The sequence below is a fragment of the Tupaia chinensis genome, unplaced genomic scaffold (genome assembly GCF_000334495.1).
Source record: "Tupaia chinensis unplaced genomic scaffold, TupChi_1.0 Scaffold000520_1, whole genome shotgun sequence".
Classification (NCBI taxonomy): domain Eukaryota; kingdom Metazoa; phylum Chordata; class Mammalia; order Scandentia; family Tupaiidae; genus Tupaia; species Tupaia belangeri.
This window is the reverse complement of record NW_006160033.1, coordinates 266,765-286,199: the sequence shown is the minus strand read 5'-3', so window position 1 is coordinate 286,199 and position 19,435 is coordinate 266,765. Positions and strand designations below refer to the sequence as shown.

Below are 19,435 nucleotides of genomic sequence, written 5' to 3'. Positions count from 1 at the left end.
CTTTCTAGACAGAGTGTTGCAAGCACTATAGGTACCTCGGTGAAGAGCATCCAATTTATGACTGAGCTACAAGCAGTTAACACTTAGCACATAAACTCCTGCAACAGGGAAATCTCAAGAATATCACACCTTGACTTCGTGTTGCTCCCAGGGCTCTTCTAGTAAGGAACTAGAGTTTGCAGAAGACCCTCCCCTTGCACCCCCATTCAGAACAAAAACCATGAGGAGGGGTTGACATGTGTCAAGGGCCCCCTCTAGTGGTTCTGGAAAACATGAAGTACTGAAATGCAATTTACTATACCAGGAGAAAAAGCAGCAGCCTAATTGACAAAGCTGAAGAAAGTCTTTGCAGCCATTTCTTTCTTTCTCTTTTTTTTTTTTTGAGAGGTTTTTTGCCATAGGGCACATGAGCTCCCCAGAAAGACAAAGACAGAGACAGAAAGAGAGAAATCACCCCCTAGTGGGGATGGCCACGCCACAATCCTTTCTCCTCCATTCTCCTCTTGGGATCTTGGGCACGCACGCACACGCGCCTGGCATGAGTTTAAGCCACCGGGTCCGGGACTTGAACTGCAGTCGACTATATGGGAGTCCAGTGACATAGCCATTACGCCATCTGCTGGTCCCGCCATCATTTCTAATTATGGAATGGTTTGTTAAGAGTTCTGTGTGAAGACCTCTCTCTCCTAGCAAGGTCTGCCTCAGAAGTAGCATAGAATCTATTATGTGACACATAACTGCCTCTGTAACCTTAGTCTCAAATGATTTGGCATTAAACTCACATCCCTCAGGTTCAGCTTTGTTCTCTTTTTAAAAAATTCATCAGAGGGCAAGGAAAAGGAAAGTGCTAAAGCCGCCCCAGCCCCACGAGGCCCAGTCATGCTGCAGTCTTTCTCTTCCATCCCGCCCTTCTTTCAGGATTTTGGGCACACATGCACACATGCCAGTTGTGTTTAAGCCACTAGGTTGGGAACTCAAACCGCCAGTAGGCCATCTGGAATCCAGCTGCCTTAACAACCATGGCGCAGGCTAGCCTCAAGTTCAACTGTATATAGTGGTGCCTTTTTCCCTTTCACCCCTATGTACTTCCAGGTCACCAGTCTTTATGACTATCACTTTTTTCTTTTTTTTTTTTTTGCTAGAGGGTACATGTGCATGCACAAGATAAAATACCCCTCAATGGGACCTGGTCATGCCACAATCCTTTTTCCATTTTTGCATCCCAGCGCCCTCTGCATAGTACTGCTGTACTGCACAGCCTGCCCTATGACTATACTTTTTAATAGCTAAATAATATTAGGCTTAATTAACTTTTTAAAAGAATTATTTTATTGAACTTTATCTATATACTTATTTTAATTTGATCAGAGAGGGGCAGAGTGTGTGTGTGTGTGTGTGTGTGTGTGTGTGAGAGAGAGAGAGAGAGAGAGAGAGAGAGAGAGAAAGAGAAAATGAGAACGTAAGCTGCCAGGTCCAAGACTCAAACTGTCTGCCATATGGGAGTCCAGGTTCCTTAACCACCACGCCACCTGCCAGCCCTTTAGGCTTAATTTATGCAGCTAACGCAGGACTTGGTATCACTGCACACTTTAATGTTTGATACTCAACTTGCAAGCTGTGATCAGTACCAACAGAACCCATAAAAGATAACATTCAAATGCTAATGTCTCTCTGCACTACACTTACACCCACTAATGTGATGACTTGAGAGAGTAAATATATCCATGTTCTCTTTGCAAACCTAATCTCCATGCAGACTCATAGCCCTGTGCAATTACTGGCTGCCACAAGGACTCTTACACCCAGCAGACTCTCTGTCTCTAGAAAGGGAAGACTGAGTGCCACGTGGTGGCAGATTTATGGAGCAACACTGGCATCTTCCATGCCAAAGACTGCAGCCAGGAGTAATTCAGTCCCCCTAGAACATGAAGTGAGACAAGTGGGCAGAGTGTACCTAAATAGGTGAGGTCTAAAGGAAATGGGAGGATGAGGAGAGAAAGGGCAAAGCAAGCTGAGGCTAGTGGTGACTCCTGCCCTTCAATTCCATCTTTCTATGTAATGTGGAGGATCAATATACATTATACAAATGTGAAGTTCTTCTAGTTCATGAAAAATGGGACCATGAAAAAACTACGCATAAACTTCATTATTTTTCACCAAATTAAACTCACATTGACTTGTAAAATATGTTGAATATTAGGATTTGTGAGGTACTACAAAGGATAAGATCATTTTGAAAAGAGCCCCTACCAGAGCAATGTGGATTCTGCTAACATTTGAGTAAGAACATGAAATTTATGGCGAAGCTTGGATGGAAGAATAGTGACATCATTAATATATATATTTCAGAGAGGTTTTTGCCATAGCGCGCGTGCGCTCACCAGAAAGAGATAGACAGAGAGACAGAAAGCGAGAAATCACCCCCAGGGCGGATGGCCACGCCACAATCCCTTCTCCTCCATTCTCCTCTCGGGATCTTGGGCACGCACGCACAGCGCCCGGTGTTAGTTTAAGTCACTGGGTTCGGGACTTGAAATGGGGTCGACTACATGGGAGTCCAGCAACATAGCCATTACCCTAACTGCTGGTCCCCATCATTACTATTTTATATGAACTTTATAGGGACAATTACCAAGGAAGAAATCAACAGCTTACAAATGGATGGTTTTAAGAAGGAATGAGACCATGTTGAAGATGATGGCTGCAGCGGAAGGCTATCCAAACAATGTGAAAAAAAATTAATCTTATTCAAGGTTGAAGAGGAACAAGACTGACAATCAACAGCAGAAACAACAGCCAAGGAGGCCAGCAGGTGGCATGGTAGATAAAGGTGCTGGACTCCCACATGGCCAATGATGGTCTGAGTCCTGGACCTGGAGGCTTGCTTTCCTACTGGGACCCACAGTTGGTGTAATGGTTATGTGGCTGCATTCCCATGTAGTCGACTAGGGTTCGAGCACCGGACCCGGTGGCTTAAACTCACGCCGGGGGCGTGTGCGTGCGTGCCCAAGATACAGAGAGGAGAATGGAGGAGAAGGGATTGCGGTGTGGCCATCTCCCCTGGGGGATAATTTCTCACTTTCTGTCTCTCTGTCTCTGTCTTTCTGGTGAGCGCATGCACGTGCGCCCTTTAACAAAAACCTCTCCAAAAAGAAAAAAAAAAAAAGAAAGAAAAGAAACAGCAGCCAACACCGCGGACAACTCAAGTGATTTAGCTTACACAATTCTCACTGAAAAATTAAAGTGGAGCAGCTTTCTGCTCAATGGATGCCAAAACTGTCCGGCCCAGATCGGCCACAGACAAGATCTAACCTTTCAATGGAAATTTTAAACAAGTAATATCAAGATCTTGAAACATTTCTTCAAAGAACTGTAACAGGAAACAGCACAACTTTACTAGCACAACAAAGCCATGGCTATGCAGTGGGTGGGCCTGGTCTAGTCACAGCACAAGTGGACCAGTCAAGAGCAAAGGACACAGCAGGTTCTTTAGGATATTCAAGGCATTTTGCTTGTCGACTTTCTGAAGGGCCAAAGAACAGTAATATTTACTTATTGAGAGCATTTTGAGAAAGTTAGCCGAAACTTTAGCAGAAAAATGACCAGGAAAGCTTTGCCATGACAATGTTCCTGCTTACTCCTCTCATCCATAAAGGGCAATTTTGTAAGTTTTCTGGGAAATCATTAGGCATTCACCTTCTAGTGCTGATGTAGTTCCTCCTCTAGGATTTATCTTTTTTTTTTTTGGGGGGGGGAGGTTTTTGCTATAGGGCTAGTGCGCTCGCCAGAAACAAGAGACAGAGAGACAGAAAGCAAGAAATCACCCCCCCCCCGGGGGGATGGCCACGCCGCAATCCCTTCTCCTCCATTCTCCTCTCAAGATCTTGGGCACACATGCACATGTGCCTGGCCTGAATTTTAAGCCACCAGGCCCGGGACACAAACGGCAATCGACTACATGGGAGTCCAACGACATAGCCATTACGCTAACTGCTGGTCCCTCTAGGATTTATCTTATAATTCTATTTCGCCACAACGATTTTTTTGGGGGGAGAGATTTTTCTATAGGGTCATGCACTCACTGGAGAGGGACAAAAAGCAATAAATCACCCCTGGGGGTGGGGGGGATGGCCATGCCGCAATCCTTTCTTTCACTCTCCTCTCAGGAGTTTAGCTACACATGCACACATGCCCCATCTGAGTTTTAAACTGCCAGGTCCAGGACTCGAGCTGCAGTTGACTACATGGGAGTCCAGCAACGTAAACACTACACCATCTGCTGGTCCCCCCACAAACTTTTTAAAGTCCCAAAGTATGACACATCTTCCCTTTTGTAGTTCACTTGGGAGAAACAAAGAACATACTAGAAAGTCTGCTCTGCTGAAGCAGAAAAGCTAGAATTTGGTTGTACTCTCACGTTCCTTTAGGTCACTTTCCTAATCTGAGCATGAAATTTCCTTTTCTGTAAAATTAAAGTACAAAATTTAAAAAGTTTGTTATCTCTGGATTTAAACATATCCTAACTGCAAGGTCCTGATATTTTTAGGTTAGAGAAAGTATAGACAAGAAAACCATATTTAAGAGGTCATGCTTTGCAAAATGTGAGCTCTTCCCAAAATGTCTTTAGAAATATCAAATCAATCAAGCTACTTTTATCAATACTTAATGTGACCAAAATAAAGGCCATTAACATGTTTCTAGAAAGTAGGCAATAGAGAGATTGTTATTGCTATTTTTCCCTGATGAAAAGGAGGAACTACTCTTTCTCTCAACAGATGTATGAAACTAAGAGAAAAGGTAGTATTACTATTGTTTAATTTTCTTGTAGAGGTAGAGGATAATTTCTATCTAATTATATACAATTTTAAAAGGAAAAAAAGCCCTCTAGGAAGGAGGAGAAAGCCTCAGTTTCCATGTCAAACTCCATTTTCCTCTCAGGATTTTGGGCATGCACGCATATGTCCTCAATGTGGTTTTCACACACTGGGCCCAGGACTTGAACCAGAGACAGACGCGGGATCCAGCTCCTTAACCACAACACCACCTGTTGGCCCCACTGTCACCATAATTGCATTAACGTGCACCTACTGGGTCATCAGGAAAATCATGGCGCAGTTTTGCATAGAAAACCAGAGAAACATACGTCATGCCCGTTTTGATGACCCCCAGTTTCCCTTTACTCTTCCCCTGCTTAATGCGCCAGATTCAGCACACATATGCAAGCTGGGTTATTTAAGATGTTCCAGAACATGCCTGAGTAAAAGGTGAAGAACACAAGACTGTTTCTACTATTACAAACCCTAAGACAGAACGTACTTTCTGTACCTCTGTGGCAATCATCCCAGCACCTAGATGCTGTGATCTGCTTAAGAACATCTGCTGGGTGACAATGAAAGTTGGTTCTCTTTCCCATAAAACTCATTATTCTCCCTTGGTGGGAAGCTAAAAGCACTATTCTACTATTTAGAAAGTCTTAAGAGAGAAACTCTTTAATAGGTATGCAGTTACTTTAATAGTTACAGAAACCTTCCAGGGGGCCAGTAGGTGGCATAGTGATTAAGGTGTTGGACTCCCACATGGTTGACCACGGTTCAAGCCCTGGACCCGGAGGCTTGAAATTCATACCATGCATGTGTGCTTGCATGTCCCAAATCCTAAGAGGACAACAGAGAAGAGACTGAGACATGGTCATCTCCCCTAGGGCGGTTGATTTCTCACTTTCCCTCTCTCTCTGGTGAGTGTGCACACCCTATCACAAAAATCTTTCTTAAATAATAAATCTTCCAAAATTAAGCTTTAACCTTCCCCCCCATTTCTATTACAATAACTACTGGGTCACTACAAAAGTTAAGATGTTTTTCTATGTAAAATGCATCATGACTTTCCTGACAATTTATCTATTCAGATTAAAATAATTATTTCTACATCATTTTTAGGGAACCAGCAGTTAGTATAATGGCTATGTCACTGGACTCCCACGCAGTCGACTGCGGTTCGCGTCCTGGACCCAGTGACTTAAAACTCACACCGGGCGCGTGTGCGTGTGTGCCCAAGATCCGGAGAGGAGAATGGAGGAGAAGGGATTGCAGCGTGACTATCCCCTCTGGCGGGTGATTTCTCACTTTCTGTCTCTCTGTGTCTGTCTGGCGAGCACACGCGCCCTATAGCAAAAAAACCTCTCCAAAAAAAAAAAAAAAACAACCCAAATAATTATTTCTACGTCATTTTCCAGGAAAACTGCTACGTGAAATCACTAACCCATTTATACTAATAATTCCGTATTTTCTTTTAAAAAAAAATAATAATATTACACAGATTTTATAAACCTTCTTACTCTGGAATCTATCTTCGGAAAACAATCCTAAATTTCTGAAAGTTCATGTGTTAAGAATATTCATCAGTTTTCAGCACTACAGTCAAAAGAAAAACAACTTAAGCAGCCAACAAGTTCGGGAAATTACACTTTTTTAACCATCAGATGGCATGTACACTTGTCAGAGAGAGAGAGAGAACTTCTCAATGAGGGGTGGTCATGCCGCAATCCTTTTTCCTCCACTGGTCCCTCACACCAAGGTTTTGGGCACACATATGCATATGCCCAGCATGTTTGTCAAGCTACTAGACCCAGGATTCAAACCAGTCAGCCATGTGGGATTGTTTATGAACAGCACTTTACCACTGTGCTACTGGGATAGCCTTTAATTACGCTACTTCTATTTGATAAGAGTATTTTAAGACTACTAGAATTTTGCTTCTGAAGAATTTAAACAGAGGAATATTTTATACTGAATTACTAAGTGAAAACCCTAGGAAATAAATTTATATACCTAGCATAAATAACTAAAAAAGAGGACTGGCCCTACAGGCTATTGGTTAAGAGTTGGATTTCACAAAGCTAATTGCACAGTTAAGAGTCCCAGCTCCGGGACCAGCAGTTGGCCTAATGGCTATTTTGCTGGACTCCCATGTAGTCAACTGCAGTTCAAGTCTCGGAGCCGGTGGCTTAAACCCATGCCGGGCGTGTGTGTGCCCCCAAGAGGAGAATGAGAATGCTGGAGAAGGAATTGCGGCGCGGCCATCCCCCCTGGGGGTGATTTCTTGCTTTCTGTCTCTCTCTGTTTTTCTGGTGAGTGAATGCACCCTATAGCAAAAACCTCTCAAAAAAAAAAAAAAAAAAGAGTCCCAGCTCCAGCAACTTGAAAACCACATCAGGTGTATATGCTCTAAATCTTGACAGAATAGAGAAATGGGCCACAGCATGAGCATGCCTCACTGGGAGATGTTTTTTTCCCCTCTCCCTTTTTCTCTCTGTGGTAAACACACATGGCCTCTGGGAATAAAAACAAAACAGACCACTTAATAAAAACCATTATAATCTGACACAAGGATAGCTTCTGCAAAAAGGCTTATAAAACTTTCTATTAATATTTGAAGGAAATATCCCAAAATGTTAATAGTGGCAATATGGTTGGGAAGGCTATATATATATATATATTCTTGGGACCAGCAGTGAGCGTAACGGCTATGTCGCTGAACTCCCATGTAGCCAACTGCAGTTCAAGTCCCAGACCCGGTGGCTTAAACTTACCGCCAGGCACCTGTGCGTGTGTGCCCAAGATCTTGAGAGGAGAACGGAGAAGGGATTGCGGCATGGCCATCCCCAACCGGGGGGGGGGGGGTTTCTCCCTTTCTATCTCTCTTTCTGGCGAGCGCACACGCCCTATAGCAAAAACTTCTCGAAAAAATAAATTAAAAAAATATATATTCTTCAAATCTACTATGACGACTATAATAAGTCTAACAATATCAACAAAATCTCTGGGAAAAGGATTATTCAGCCTTACAGAACTTACTTCAATTTTCTAGTGAATCAATGGCTAATTCTTTGAGTGAATTTCTGTCCTTCCTCCTTCTGGGATCACTAAGTGTGCCTACCAGTTTCAGTTTTCTAATTTCATGTTAACTAATAAACTCACGGCCCAACTGCCATGGTGCAAGAAGCAGGGGCCACTGTCTGATACTGGAGCCGGACAGAAAGGCTTATGGTTCAGATCCGAGGTAATTTGAATACAAAAGGCAAACCTGAGATCTTAACTGGCTAGAAGGCTGGGGAAAAACAAGCGGAGGGCAGGCTACTGTCACATGGCAAGACCTGCTAGAGGTCCACCCCTCCCTCCTTCCCTCTGTTACAAAATAAAATTTTAAAATAAATAATTTCATGACTAAGATATAGCAAAGAATATGGGTTTTAAAAAAACACTTATATTGTTTCATTATTTAGGTGCTTATTGTTAAAAAATTCACTGGAGTTTGATTATACTCATACCCTGGAGAGAGGCTTAAGAACAATACTAAGAAGTTCTAGAATAATAATATGCTCATAACAATATCCCTTTGAGTCTTAGATGGACTTTACCATCTACTAAATTCTATGTAATAGACGACTGGTCATCTCAGAGCAAAGCTATTGATCATAAACTTATAACATCAATCATTTAAATCTCCATAGGTATCTAGTGACACATAATAATGCTTGTGTAGATGTATAGGAAATACATTTGAAATATTAGCTATTATGATTATATAACTGTGATTAAGTTGTAAAACTTATACCAAATTCTCAATTACAGATGTTATACATTTCAAAGCTATAGAGTATAAAATAACATACTGAACATTAAAACTACAGATTCTGCTAACCAAATGAAAGCCCAAAGTGAATGCAATTTTTTAAAAAATTGCCAGAGGGCACATAGGCTTGACAGAGAGAGGGAGGAAGGGAAAGCATCCCCAATAGAGAAGGGTCATGCCACAATCCCTTCTCCCCCATTTCTGCATACGGTTGGGATTTGGAGCATGAATGCACATTCACCCAGCATTTTGCTGAAGATCATTATAACCTGACACAAGGACTTCTCCAAAAACACCTGCCCAGGGAATGCTTGTGCAACCTCGGACTGATGAAATTTGATTATTTTCCAAGGACAAACAATACACTGCCATCTTAAAATTAATTTTCAAAGAACTGTGAGATCGAGTTAAAGCAGGAGTTCTAACTCACTGAAAGTCAGAATCACCTGGAGGAACTTTCAAAATTGCAATGACTTGGCATCCCATTCTCTCTTTCTCCTTTGAGAGTGTTTTTCCTATAGGGCACGTGTGCTTGACAGAGAGACAGAAAGCGAGAAATCACCCCCCAGGGGGGATGGCCATGCGCAATCCCTTCTCCTCCATTCTCCTCTTGGGATCTTGGGCATGCATGCACACACTCCCAGTGTGAGTTTAAGTTACCAGGTCCAGCACTCAAACAGCGGTCGACTACATGGGAGTCTAGTGACATAGCCATTACACCAACTGCTGGTCCCAGGATCCTACTCTCTTAAGATTTTGATTCAACTGGCCTGGGGAAGGATCCCAGCAGGGATATATTTTTAAAAGTTTTTCAAGGAGTCAAACATGAGCTCAGAATGTAAACCACTGATGTAATGAACAAAATATGAAACTGTATCTTTTAGGTGAAATCGATTTTTTCTTAGGCAAAATAAAAGGTAGACATTTAAGAAATACTTCTTTTTAAATTTGTTTCTAATTAGTACAACAAATAAAAAGCCTTTACTTAAAGTATTAAATTAGTCATAAAACCAATTTAATTGAAGCTATAAAAAAAGAGGCAGCATAATTGATAAAATAATTAGGAAAGAATATTTAGCATGTTTCAAAAGATGCAGGAGGACACTTTACAAAAAATTGTGTGGGAAATAAATTTCTTAAACGATAAGTAGAAATGTAACATTACAGAGTTTCTTATAAAATACAAAGACAGAAATATAAAAGGACTATGTATGTTCTAAGTTTGAAAACTATTAATAACAACCAAATATTCAGGTTTAAATTTACAGCTTCTGGGTATGAGAATCATATTATACACATCTTCCAAACCAGTGGGCAATATTTTCCAATTAACCATGAGTGGTATCATCTTCGACAAAGTCTTTGGCCATTTCTGCTGTGATCACATCAATATGACTAACCTGAAGAACAATAAAGATTAATTAAAAACAAAATTCATTAAATCATAAAGGAATGTCAGTGTCTGGAATGAACAGAGTAAAAATAAACAACTAAAAAAAATAAATGAAATGGACAGAGTAATATTTAAAATATATAGCATATCACAAATAAATTTTACATATCAAGTGAAATGATTCTGAAACACTGACTAATAAAACCTTTATTTGTACTGGTGCTTGTATTATGTATGAGTTTAAAAAACATTGTGTATTTTAATGCTCTGAAGACTTAATTATGCCTATATATCTGAACTACCTTTCTGTTTAGTTTATATTATTTGCTATTTTATTAAAGAATCTTAAGGATAGAAAACACCAGGGAAGTTGTATAGCTTAACCAAACATAAATGAATGTATTTCATGGTTAAAGACCGTCCACTGAAGAAGCACTGAATAGATCCAACAGGAAGATACTGTGACTTAATGCCAGTAAAAGCAAAGCAAATTCATACAATGAATGCTACAAAAAAACTGCTAAATTTCATAGGTGTTGGAAGGTAAAGACTTTTCTTTGGAATACATATCTTCATTAGATAAACAATATCCTAAGTTTTCTTTCAATATTTTAATAACTTCAAAACCAGAATTTAAAAAATATAATAAACACTAAAAATTTCATGTAAAATGTGATTACCTTATTTCTGAACTTTACACCATAGAATTTGTCAGCTGACTCAAGCAGTTCAGGCCTAAATGTAGTTGTAATAAATTGAGCATGTACAGCAAGTTCCATAATCATATCTGTAAAAATAAAAATAGCAACTTATAAATTCCTATTCTCAAGATATAAAAAATTTAAAAACTATCTTCTTTTTATTTTTTTGAGAGATTTTTGCTACAGGGCACATGTGCTCGCTGGAGAGACAGAGACCGACAGAGACAGAAAGCGAGATATCACCCCTGGGGAGGATGGCCATGATGCAACCCTCTTCTCCTCCATTCTCTTGTTGGGATCTTGGGTGGGCACACATGCACCTGTGCCCGGTGTGAAGATTAAGCAGCCATGTCCAGGGTTTTGAATTGCTGCAGACTACATGCAAATCCAGTGATATAATCATTATGTCTTCTACTGGTCCCTAACTCTACTCATGTAAAACTCAAAACTGCAGTCAATGCCTTTTATTTTTCATACATAAATCTACAAAATTACCAACCTGATTTCTTAAATTAAGTGTAACTCTTTAACCCCAATACCGTTTTTTTTCTAAAAGAATTACTCCATTTAATTTTATTCATTGTCATTATTTTACTTTTATTTTTTTGAAGGTGATCAGAGAGACAAAGACAGACAGACAGACAAGGAAAATGAGAAAGCAAGCTGTCAGGTCCAGGAATTGAACCAATCAGCCATGTGGGAGTCCAGCTGTCTTAACCAACATGCCACCTGCTGGCCCTAAACCCCAATATCTTAAAAGTTATAGAACGTGAAGTTTTTATTTGACAGCAAAAAGAAGGGTCAACCCAGTAGGAGCTAAGAGCTCGATCCCACACAGCCACCACAGTACAACTTTTAGTCCCAGTGGCTTAAAAAAAAATCACGCTGGGTGTCTGTGTGCGTGCACCCCAAATCCCATCATGCTGGAGGACAAGGAATTGAGCATGACTATGCCCTATCAAGAGGTGCCCTCTTCCTCTGTTTCTCTTTGGCAAGAACACATGCCCTCTGGCAATTAAAAAAAAAAAAAAGAAGGGCTAGGTGGAGGTGGCATGGTGGCTAACGCTGCCAGATCCCACATGGCCAACCGTGCAGTTGACATCCTAGACCCAGTGGCTTGAAAAACAGGCTGGACATGTGTGCATGCATGCACGCCCATAATCCTGAAGTGAGAAATGGAGAAGGGATTGTGGTGTGGCTATCGATGCTTTCTCACTCCCTCCCCCTGCCCCTAGTCTTCCTCCAGCAAGCACTTGTACCCTCTAACAGATTCTTTTTCTTTTTTTGAGAGGTTTTCGCTATAGGGCGCGTGTGCTTGCCAGACAGAGAGACAGAGACAGAAAGCGAGAAATTACCCCCCAGGGGGGATGGTCATGCCGCAATCCCTTCTCCTCCATTCTCCTCTCAGGATCTTGGGCACGCACACACACGCGCCTGGCAGTAGTTTTAAGCTACCGGGTCCGGGACACGAACTGCGGTCAACTACGTAGGAGTCCAGCGACATAGCCATTACGCTAACTGCTGGTTCCCTCTAGCAGATTCTTTAAAAAGGGGAGGTGGTTGGGGCTGGCAGGTAGTATGATGGTTGGGGCACTGAATTCCCACATGGCTAACAACAGTTCAAGTCTCGGACCTGGCAATTTGTTTTCTCACTCTCTCTCTCTTTCTCTGCCTCGCTCTCATCAAATTGAAGAATAAGAATAAACAAATAAAATAAAATAAGTTATTCTTAAAAAAAAAAAGTGAAAGTGGTCTGGATGAAAGTACACTGGTAAAATAAAAGTCTCTGTGAGGCTGATCCACATGGAAAGGTTCTAGGTTCACATCTGAAAAACCTCCCTGAGTACACAAAGCACATATATGTCTACAATCTGGAGCTAGCCAAAGTGGGGGTACATTTCAGTGTCAGCACCCTTTTGGGGATGCTGTCTCTCTCATGTAATAAATAAATAAATAAAACTTACAAAAAAGATACTGTTGGGACTGGTGTTCTCTCTTGCTCAGAGAAGAAACATTTTCTAACATAGCATTAGAAATGTCAGACAGTATGGGACCAGCAGGTGGCGTGGTGGTTAAGATACTGGACACTCCCACATGGCCAACCATGGTTTGAGTCCTGGACCTGGTGGCTTGCTTTCTCACTCTCCCACCCTCCCTCCCTCCCTCTCTCTTCCTCTGGTCAAATTAAAAAAAAAAAAAAAAAGAATGAGTAAATTAAAAAAAAAAACAATGTCAGAACAGTGTAAGTTTTCTCACACAAACAAACAAAAACAACCTTGACTCTGCTATCTGCTCCCCAAAAGACCTTTTAAACTTACTCAGGATCATAATTAGGTTCTCTAAATACAGAATCAATTTTATGAAAGGGACTAAAAAATTTTAAAAGGAGAGACTTCTGCAAAAGTTTAGTGTAGGATTTTCAACTGATTCAAAGAGTTACATCTACTTCTCGCAGAACTAAACTTTATAAAGCAGTCTCATATTAAACTTGTAGAAATCGGATTAAAATGAAATTACTTTTCTTATTAAATATACATTTTACCCTGTTTAGTGTCTCCCCAAATAGCTCAGGCAGTAAGAAACTACAACAACAAAGTTAAGCTGTGGATCTCTAAGCAAGTTCTCATGTTAAGTATACAATCAAAAGTATACCTGACACAGCCTTCCTGTGCTGAGCATCCAGAGCCTGGTCAATTTCATCAAACAAGTAAAAAGGGGCTGGGTCACATTTCTGTATGGCAAAAATCAGAGCAAGGGCTACCAAGGATTTCTGTCCACCTGAAAGTTGTTGCATTTCTCTCATTTCACCTTGTTTTCCTGTAAAAGACACCTAAGGAAACATATTATGAGTTAACATTCTAAAGGGATAGAATCATCACTTAAAATGGAGTTGCATAAAATGCACCAATCTAGATTTATAGATTTATAAAATCCTATAAATTCTATTAGGGAAATGCTCTGAAGAAAACTGAACATGAAAGTGTCTTACCCTGATTCCGACTCCAGTGAACTGGTCAACTGATGGGACACTGCTTTGTGACCCAGAACCTCTCTCGCTTTCACCACTTCCTTCTCCTTCATCCTGAGACTGACTGCCTTCTACATCGCCTTTCTTCATCACCAAAGTAGCTTTGCCACCAGGTACTAATTTCTGGAATACTTCACTGAAGTTCTTGGACACCTTTAAAAAAAAAAAAAAAGCGTTGATTCAAATAGATTTCACCTAGGTAGAATTACACGTATCACTGCCCAAAACACTTAAAAGCAATCAGAAATATTTTTTAATCTTAAGAAAATAACAACAGATTCAATCCTTTTAAGAGTTGTACAAAACAATGAAGTTACTACATGTTAGCAACTTACGTGCTGGATCTGCTCAGGTGTATTAGCATCCCACCCCCTGGGTCAATGGAATAAAAGCTTTAGAATCTTTACAAACTACGAGCTGAAGATGGCCACATCATAATCTCTTCTCCTCCATTCTCCTCCTGGGATTTTGGGCACACACTTACCCGTGCCCTAAGTGGTTTTCAGGCTGCTAGGCACAGGACTTGAATCACAGTTGGCTGTGTGGGAGTCTAGCACTATAATCATGAGGCCACCTGATGGCCCCCCCCCGTATGTGTGTTTTTAACTATACACGTCACATACCTGTTTGAAAGTTAACTGAATAGCTTCATATTTTCGAAGTTCAAGTACGTTCATCAGTTCCATGATAGATTTGTATCCCCTATCTAACTCTTCCTGTCGCTTTATTAACTTTTCTTTTTGCTCAGAGAAATTTACAAACTGATCTAAAGCTTTTTTGTTAACATGGCTGTACTTCTTTAATTCTGTGTTGCACTGTTCAAGTTTTCGAAACAACTACAAAGAGAAAAGAATGTATAAATAAACTCGCATACAGAGTAATTTGCAACAAGTTTTAAGATTTTAAATCAACAAGATTTACTTGTTTGAGGCTCAATGTCTGGTACTTTTCAAATGCTTCCTGGGGAAGTGATCCAAGTTCTCGAATTTTCTTCATACACTCTTCCTTCTTCTTTAACAGCATGCCCTGTCGATTTGTCATCTTTTCCAGTTCTTTAGTATCATGATTTATAGCATCCATATGTTCTTTTTCCATATTCTTCCACCGCTCCATACTCTTCTGAAGCTCTTTAATTCCAGCTTCTGTTTTATCAATGGAATTGTCCAAATCTAATAGAAGGAAAAAAAAAAAAAAACAATATTGGGCTATAATGCCTATTTTAAAAATATTTATTTAATTCCATTTGTTGCTATTATTTCTTTGACCAGAGAGAGAGAGAGAGAGAAAGAAAGGGAAGTGAGAAAACAAGTCGCCAGGTCCAGGATTCAAACTGCAGTCGGCCATGTGGGAATCCTTTAACCACCATGCCACCTGCTGGCCCCTATAATGCCTATTTTAAAGCCAGAGTATTACCTGAGCAAATATTTTAATGCTCAAATCTATAAAAAAACAAGGATTTTTTTTTCAGTTGTTCAGATTTTACCATAAAAATTCATAAGTCAGTTTTGTCACAACAAAATTAGTAGCATAGATGAGTCATTCAAGTATAGTTTTCAATTTTTTTTTTTTTTTAAGTTTAGTCATGGGGCACAAGTGCTTGTGAAGGAGAGAAAAAGACAAAACAAGAAAGCACCCCCAAGGAAGATGGCAATGCCGCAATCCCTTCTACTCCACTCCACTCTTGGGATCTGGGCCATGTGCACACATGCGCGTGCACACACACACACACACACACACACACACACACACTCCCGGCATAATTTTTCAGCCACCAGGTCCATGACTTGAACCTTAATTGGCCATGTGGGAGTCCAGTGCCCCAACCACTATGCCACTCACTGGCCCCAATACCAGAAAGTTTTACTATATAGAAACACACCTTCTGATCGTGCCATAGTATCTTTTACTCTTTTATTGATGGCTTCGAGTTCTGATGTTGTGGCAGTAAGAACAGTACCCCCTTCTGTCTCTCTCAGTTCATTAAGTTCCTGCAATAGAGAGAAACTTAGGAACATTAAAATCACAAAATAAGAATTGTATTAGCTTCAAAATGTTATCACTGCCAACAGTTTCTGTAACTGTTATATAAATAAACATTTAAGAAAAACTAAAAAATATATGTATAAAAAACACACACGCACTTTATATAATTACAAGTACTTTTCCTCTTCAGTAAAAGGGAGGGAGAGTAATGATATAATTACTAGAAAATTTGAGATATCTTAGGGTTGAGACCCAACTCAAACCAATTATCTAAAATGCAAGGATAGTACTAAACAAAGTACTATTATTTTGCTTATTTTACACAAGTGGAAACTGATACATAGAAATATTAAATGGGAAAAAAAAATTTCAATGACTTCCCAAAGTAGCACATTAGGCAGCAAAGCTAGAACTTCAACCCAGGGCCTCTGGTCAGACTTTGTTTCTAAATCCTGTACTTTTAATCACAGTTTCTCATATAACCACTTTTGATTAAGTTATGGTTAAGAAACCCTTAAAAAAGAACATACCTGTTCTACTTGGTCCAAGCGTTTTCTGAGATTTTCATTGAGGTAAGTCTCTACTCGAGTAATAATTCCTTCTAATTTAATTCTTTCATTGAGTAACTGTCTATTTTCCTAGAATTCAGAAAAGAAAAATTAGTTGTCTACATATGCTTGAATTATAAATTAAGGAATGCTATTAATTTTTCCTTTCCATTACTGTGCTCAAATAAGATGGAGGTTTATATTTATACCATTCCAAAAAGCCCTTCTTCCTTCATTTTCTTGTTTCTCTATGCAGAATGCTAGAACATGGTTCTTCTTAAAAGGTTTGCTGCAAAAAATTAGCTTTCTTTCCCTGCCTCTCATTTTTGGACATAGCCCTAGCTGTGATTATATCTATGCAGTAAAGAGTAGAATGCTGGGCCGGCTGCGTAGTACAGAGGGTCAGTGCTACACAGAGAAAGCCAGATCTCACGCAGCCAACCAACGTCTACGCTGCGGCTCTGGCAGCTGGAGGAAGACCTCGACCAGGCCCTACTGAGGAGTGCCTTCTCTCTCGTGTGTGTACATATCCTTTAACATTAAAAAAAAAAAAAGTTATTAAACTTTTTAACTGAAAACAATATTATAGTGCACATGCACCCACAGTGTGCTTTGCAAGGCACTGAAGCCAAGATTCAAACCACTCGGTTGGTCATGTGGGATCCAGCTTCTTTAACCACCAGGACACCAGACCAGCCCTGACTTGAGGTTTTGGTTGATAACGACTCAATCTATGTAACCTAACATATCCAGAATGGTTTAAAAAAATTATTAAAACCTTACTTATCCTTATGAGTATTAGAAGTCTCGTTTTTATATTCTCTCAATATTTTCTTTCACATTCCTTTATTTAGCATGCAAGGCACTTTTCACACTACTCAATCGTCAATGAAACTCGATTCCTATCAGTTGTACTTGCCTGCTGAAGTTGCCGTATTTCATCATTCAGTGCATCCACTCTCTTTTGATCTTCTAGACTAAGTTGAGAAAGCAAGTCGGTTCCCAATTCTGCTTTCAATGATTCTCTGGTGGACTCCATAGCATGCAAACTTGCCTCCAAACTCTGTAAACTACGTTGCTATATGAAAGATTAGTCATTTATTAATAAAAGCATTAGTCACATTATTCTTATAATGAAAAATTAGAAATAACCTATACTTGATATTAAAGCAGCCTAAATAAATCATATAAACTCAATTAAATATTAAGTCCCATTAAATTTGGTAATGAGGACTATGTAAACAGTAAGAAAAATATTTATGATGTAGTACTATGCAGGTGTGTGGAACAGATCATATTCCTTAATTAAGTTACACAAGAAATTTTCAGGCAAATTCATAAGAACAAAAAGTTGCCAGAAAGTGTTGGGATGGTGCAATTGTGGGCACTTCATATTGTATTATTATTATTTTTTATCTCTCTGTTGTTTTACTGTACTTTACTGTTGATGTAGTAAATAAAATTTTTGTCAAAACTACTTCAAGTTTATGAGACCAATGATACATTTACCACTTTTATTTCTACTCCATTTAATACAATCTAGACGAAATGCAATAAAATATTTAAATTACTCCCCAGTGCTTCCAGACAAAGTGGTTACTGATAAAGTAAATGCAGACGGTCATTCAGTAGTACTACGCCATAACTGAACATGCATATTTGTTCAAAGAATGCAGAAAGTTAGAATGTAGCCTCCAACAGGAGACTTCAGGTACCTATAAATGTGGCACAGTCAGATGCAGATAACAAAAAGTATGGGTCCAAACAAAATGGAACATATAAAATTCAAGGAGGACCCATAAAACTTATGGTACACTACAATTTTATATAATTAGAACAAATCTATAACAAAAGGTGTACTTACAATGTCAATTATAAATAATACAAAACTTTTTAAAGAAGATATACAAACCTTAGGCATAAAGGTTTTCTCAGACTGCTGCCTCTTCTCTTTTAGCATCTTCATTTCTGATAATATGCTATCTCTGGACGCTTTAAATTTCCTTTGCTGAGTCTCTATCTGCTGCATCTGGTTCATCAACTGGTCGATTTCATTATTAATCCATATACAAGGCTAAGGAAAATTCTTCCCGGATTGTAAATAAATTTTATGCTCTAAATCTTCTTCAGTTCTTATAAACACACCACCAATCCCTCCCATTTCCTACCCTTGAGCAACAGCAATATCCCCGAATTTAAAGATTATGACAGTGCTGAACTACCTGCTAAATGTGTTCAATTACAAAAGCAGCTGGAAATATTTCACCATACCACTTCACTTTCAAAATAACATGCATATTTTATTTTACTAATAGCCATCCCAAAAATTTCTGGGAAACCCTACAGGGAGCTAATTGAAATGTGACTGTGTGTGTGTGTGTATATAATTTTTTTTAAAAATATGGAACGCTTCACGAATTTGTGTCATCCTTGCACAGGGGCCATGCTAATCTTCTCTGTATCACTCCAATTTTAGTATATGTGCTGTAGAAGCGAGCACGTGACATTATATTTTTAACATACCTTTTGATTCAATAAATATTTTACACTCTTTTATGCTTAAGGCACTATACTAGAGAGCTCTGTATGAAGAGTGGGTCTTGTTGAATGTGGAAGAAATCAATCTAATTAGATTATCAAGTATAAGAAGGAAGCTGGTATATGCTGTCAACCACACCCTTTTTACTTAGTACTTCCTTATACTTTATGTACTTAAAAATTATCCTTTAATTTATTATTATTTTTATTATTTTGTTTGCTAGAGTGCACATGTAATCCCCAGAAAGAGGCAGGAGAGAGAAGGAAAGTGAGAAAGCAAGCCGCCAGATCCAGGACTTGAACTGTGGTTGACCATGTGGGTATCCAGCACCTTAACCATCATGCCACCTGCCGGCCCTTTATTTTTTTAAGAGAGATTTTTGCTATAGGGCACATGCACTCACTGGAGAGACAGACAAAGACAGAAGGCAGGAAATCATCCCCCCACGGAGGATGGCCATGCCGCAATCCCTTCTCCATTCTCCTCTCAGGATCTTGGGCATGCACATGCTTGCGCCCAGCATGAATTTTAAGCTGCCGGGTCTGGAACTCAAACCGTGGTAAACTACGTGGGAGACTAGTGACATAACCATTATGCCATTTGTTGGTTCCC

At 39.6% G+C, this 19,435-nt stretch overlaps 1 protein-coding gene and 1 non-coding gene across 2 annotated transcripts in view; both read right to left on the bottom strand.

The window, feature by feature from the left end:
• Positions 1-9,871: 9,871 nt before the first annotated feature.
• Positions 9,872-19,435, bottom strand: part of SMC3 (structural maintenance of chromosomes 3) — a 54,268-nt gene continuing 44,704 nt past the window's right edge. Inside the window, 2 exon segments of the mRNA XM_027775068.1 lie at positions 9,872-10,031; positions 10,705-10,811. Of these exon segments, the coding sequence (XP_027630869.1) occupies positions 9,960-10,031; positions 10,705-10,811 (179 nt within the window). The 3' untranslated portion in view covers positions 9,872-9,959.
• On the bottom strand, positions 18,680-18,784 carry LOC114009331 (U6 spliceosomal RNA). The gene has a single exon (XR_003550767.1). It is a non-coding gene; the product is annotated as a U6 spliceosomal RNA (small nuclear RNA).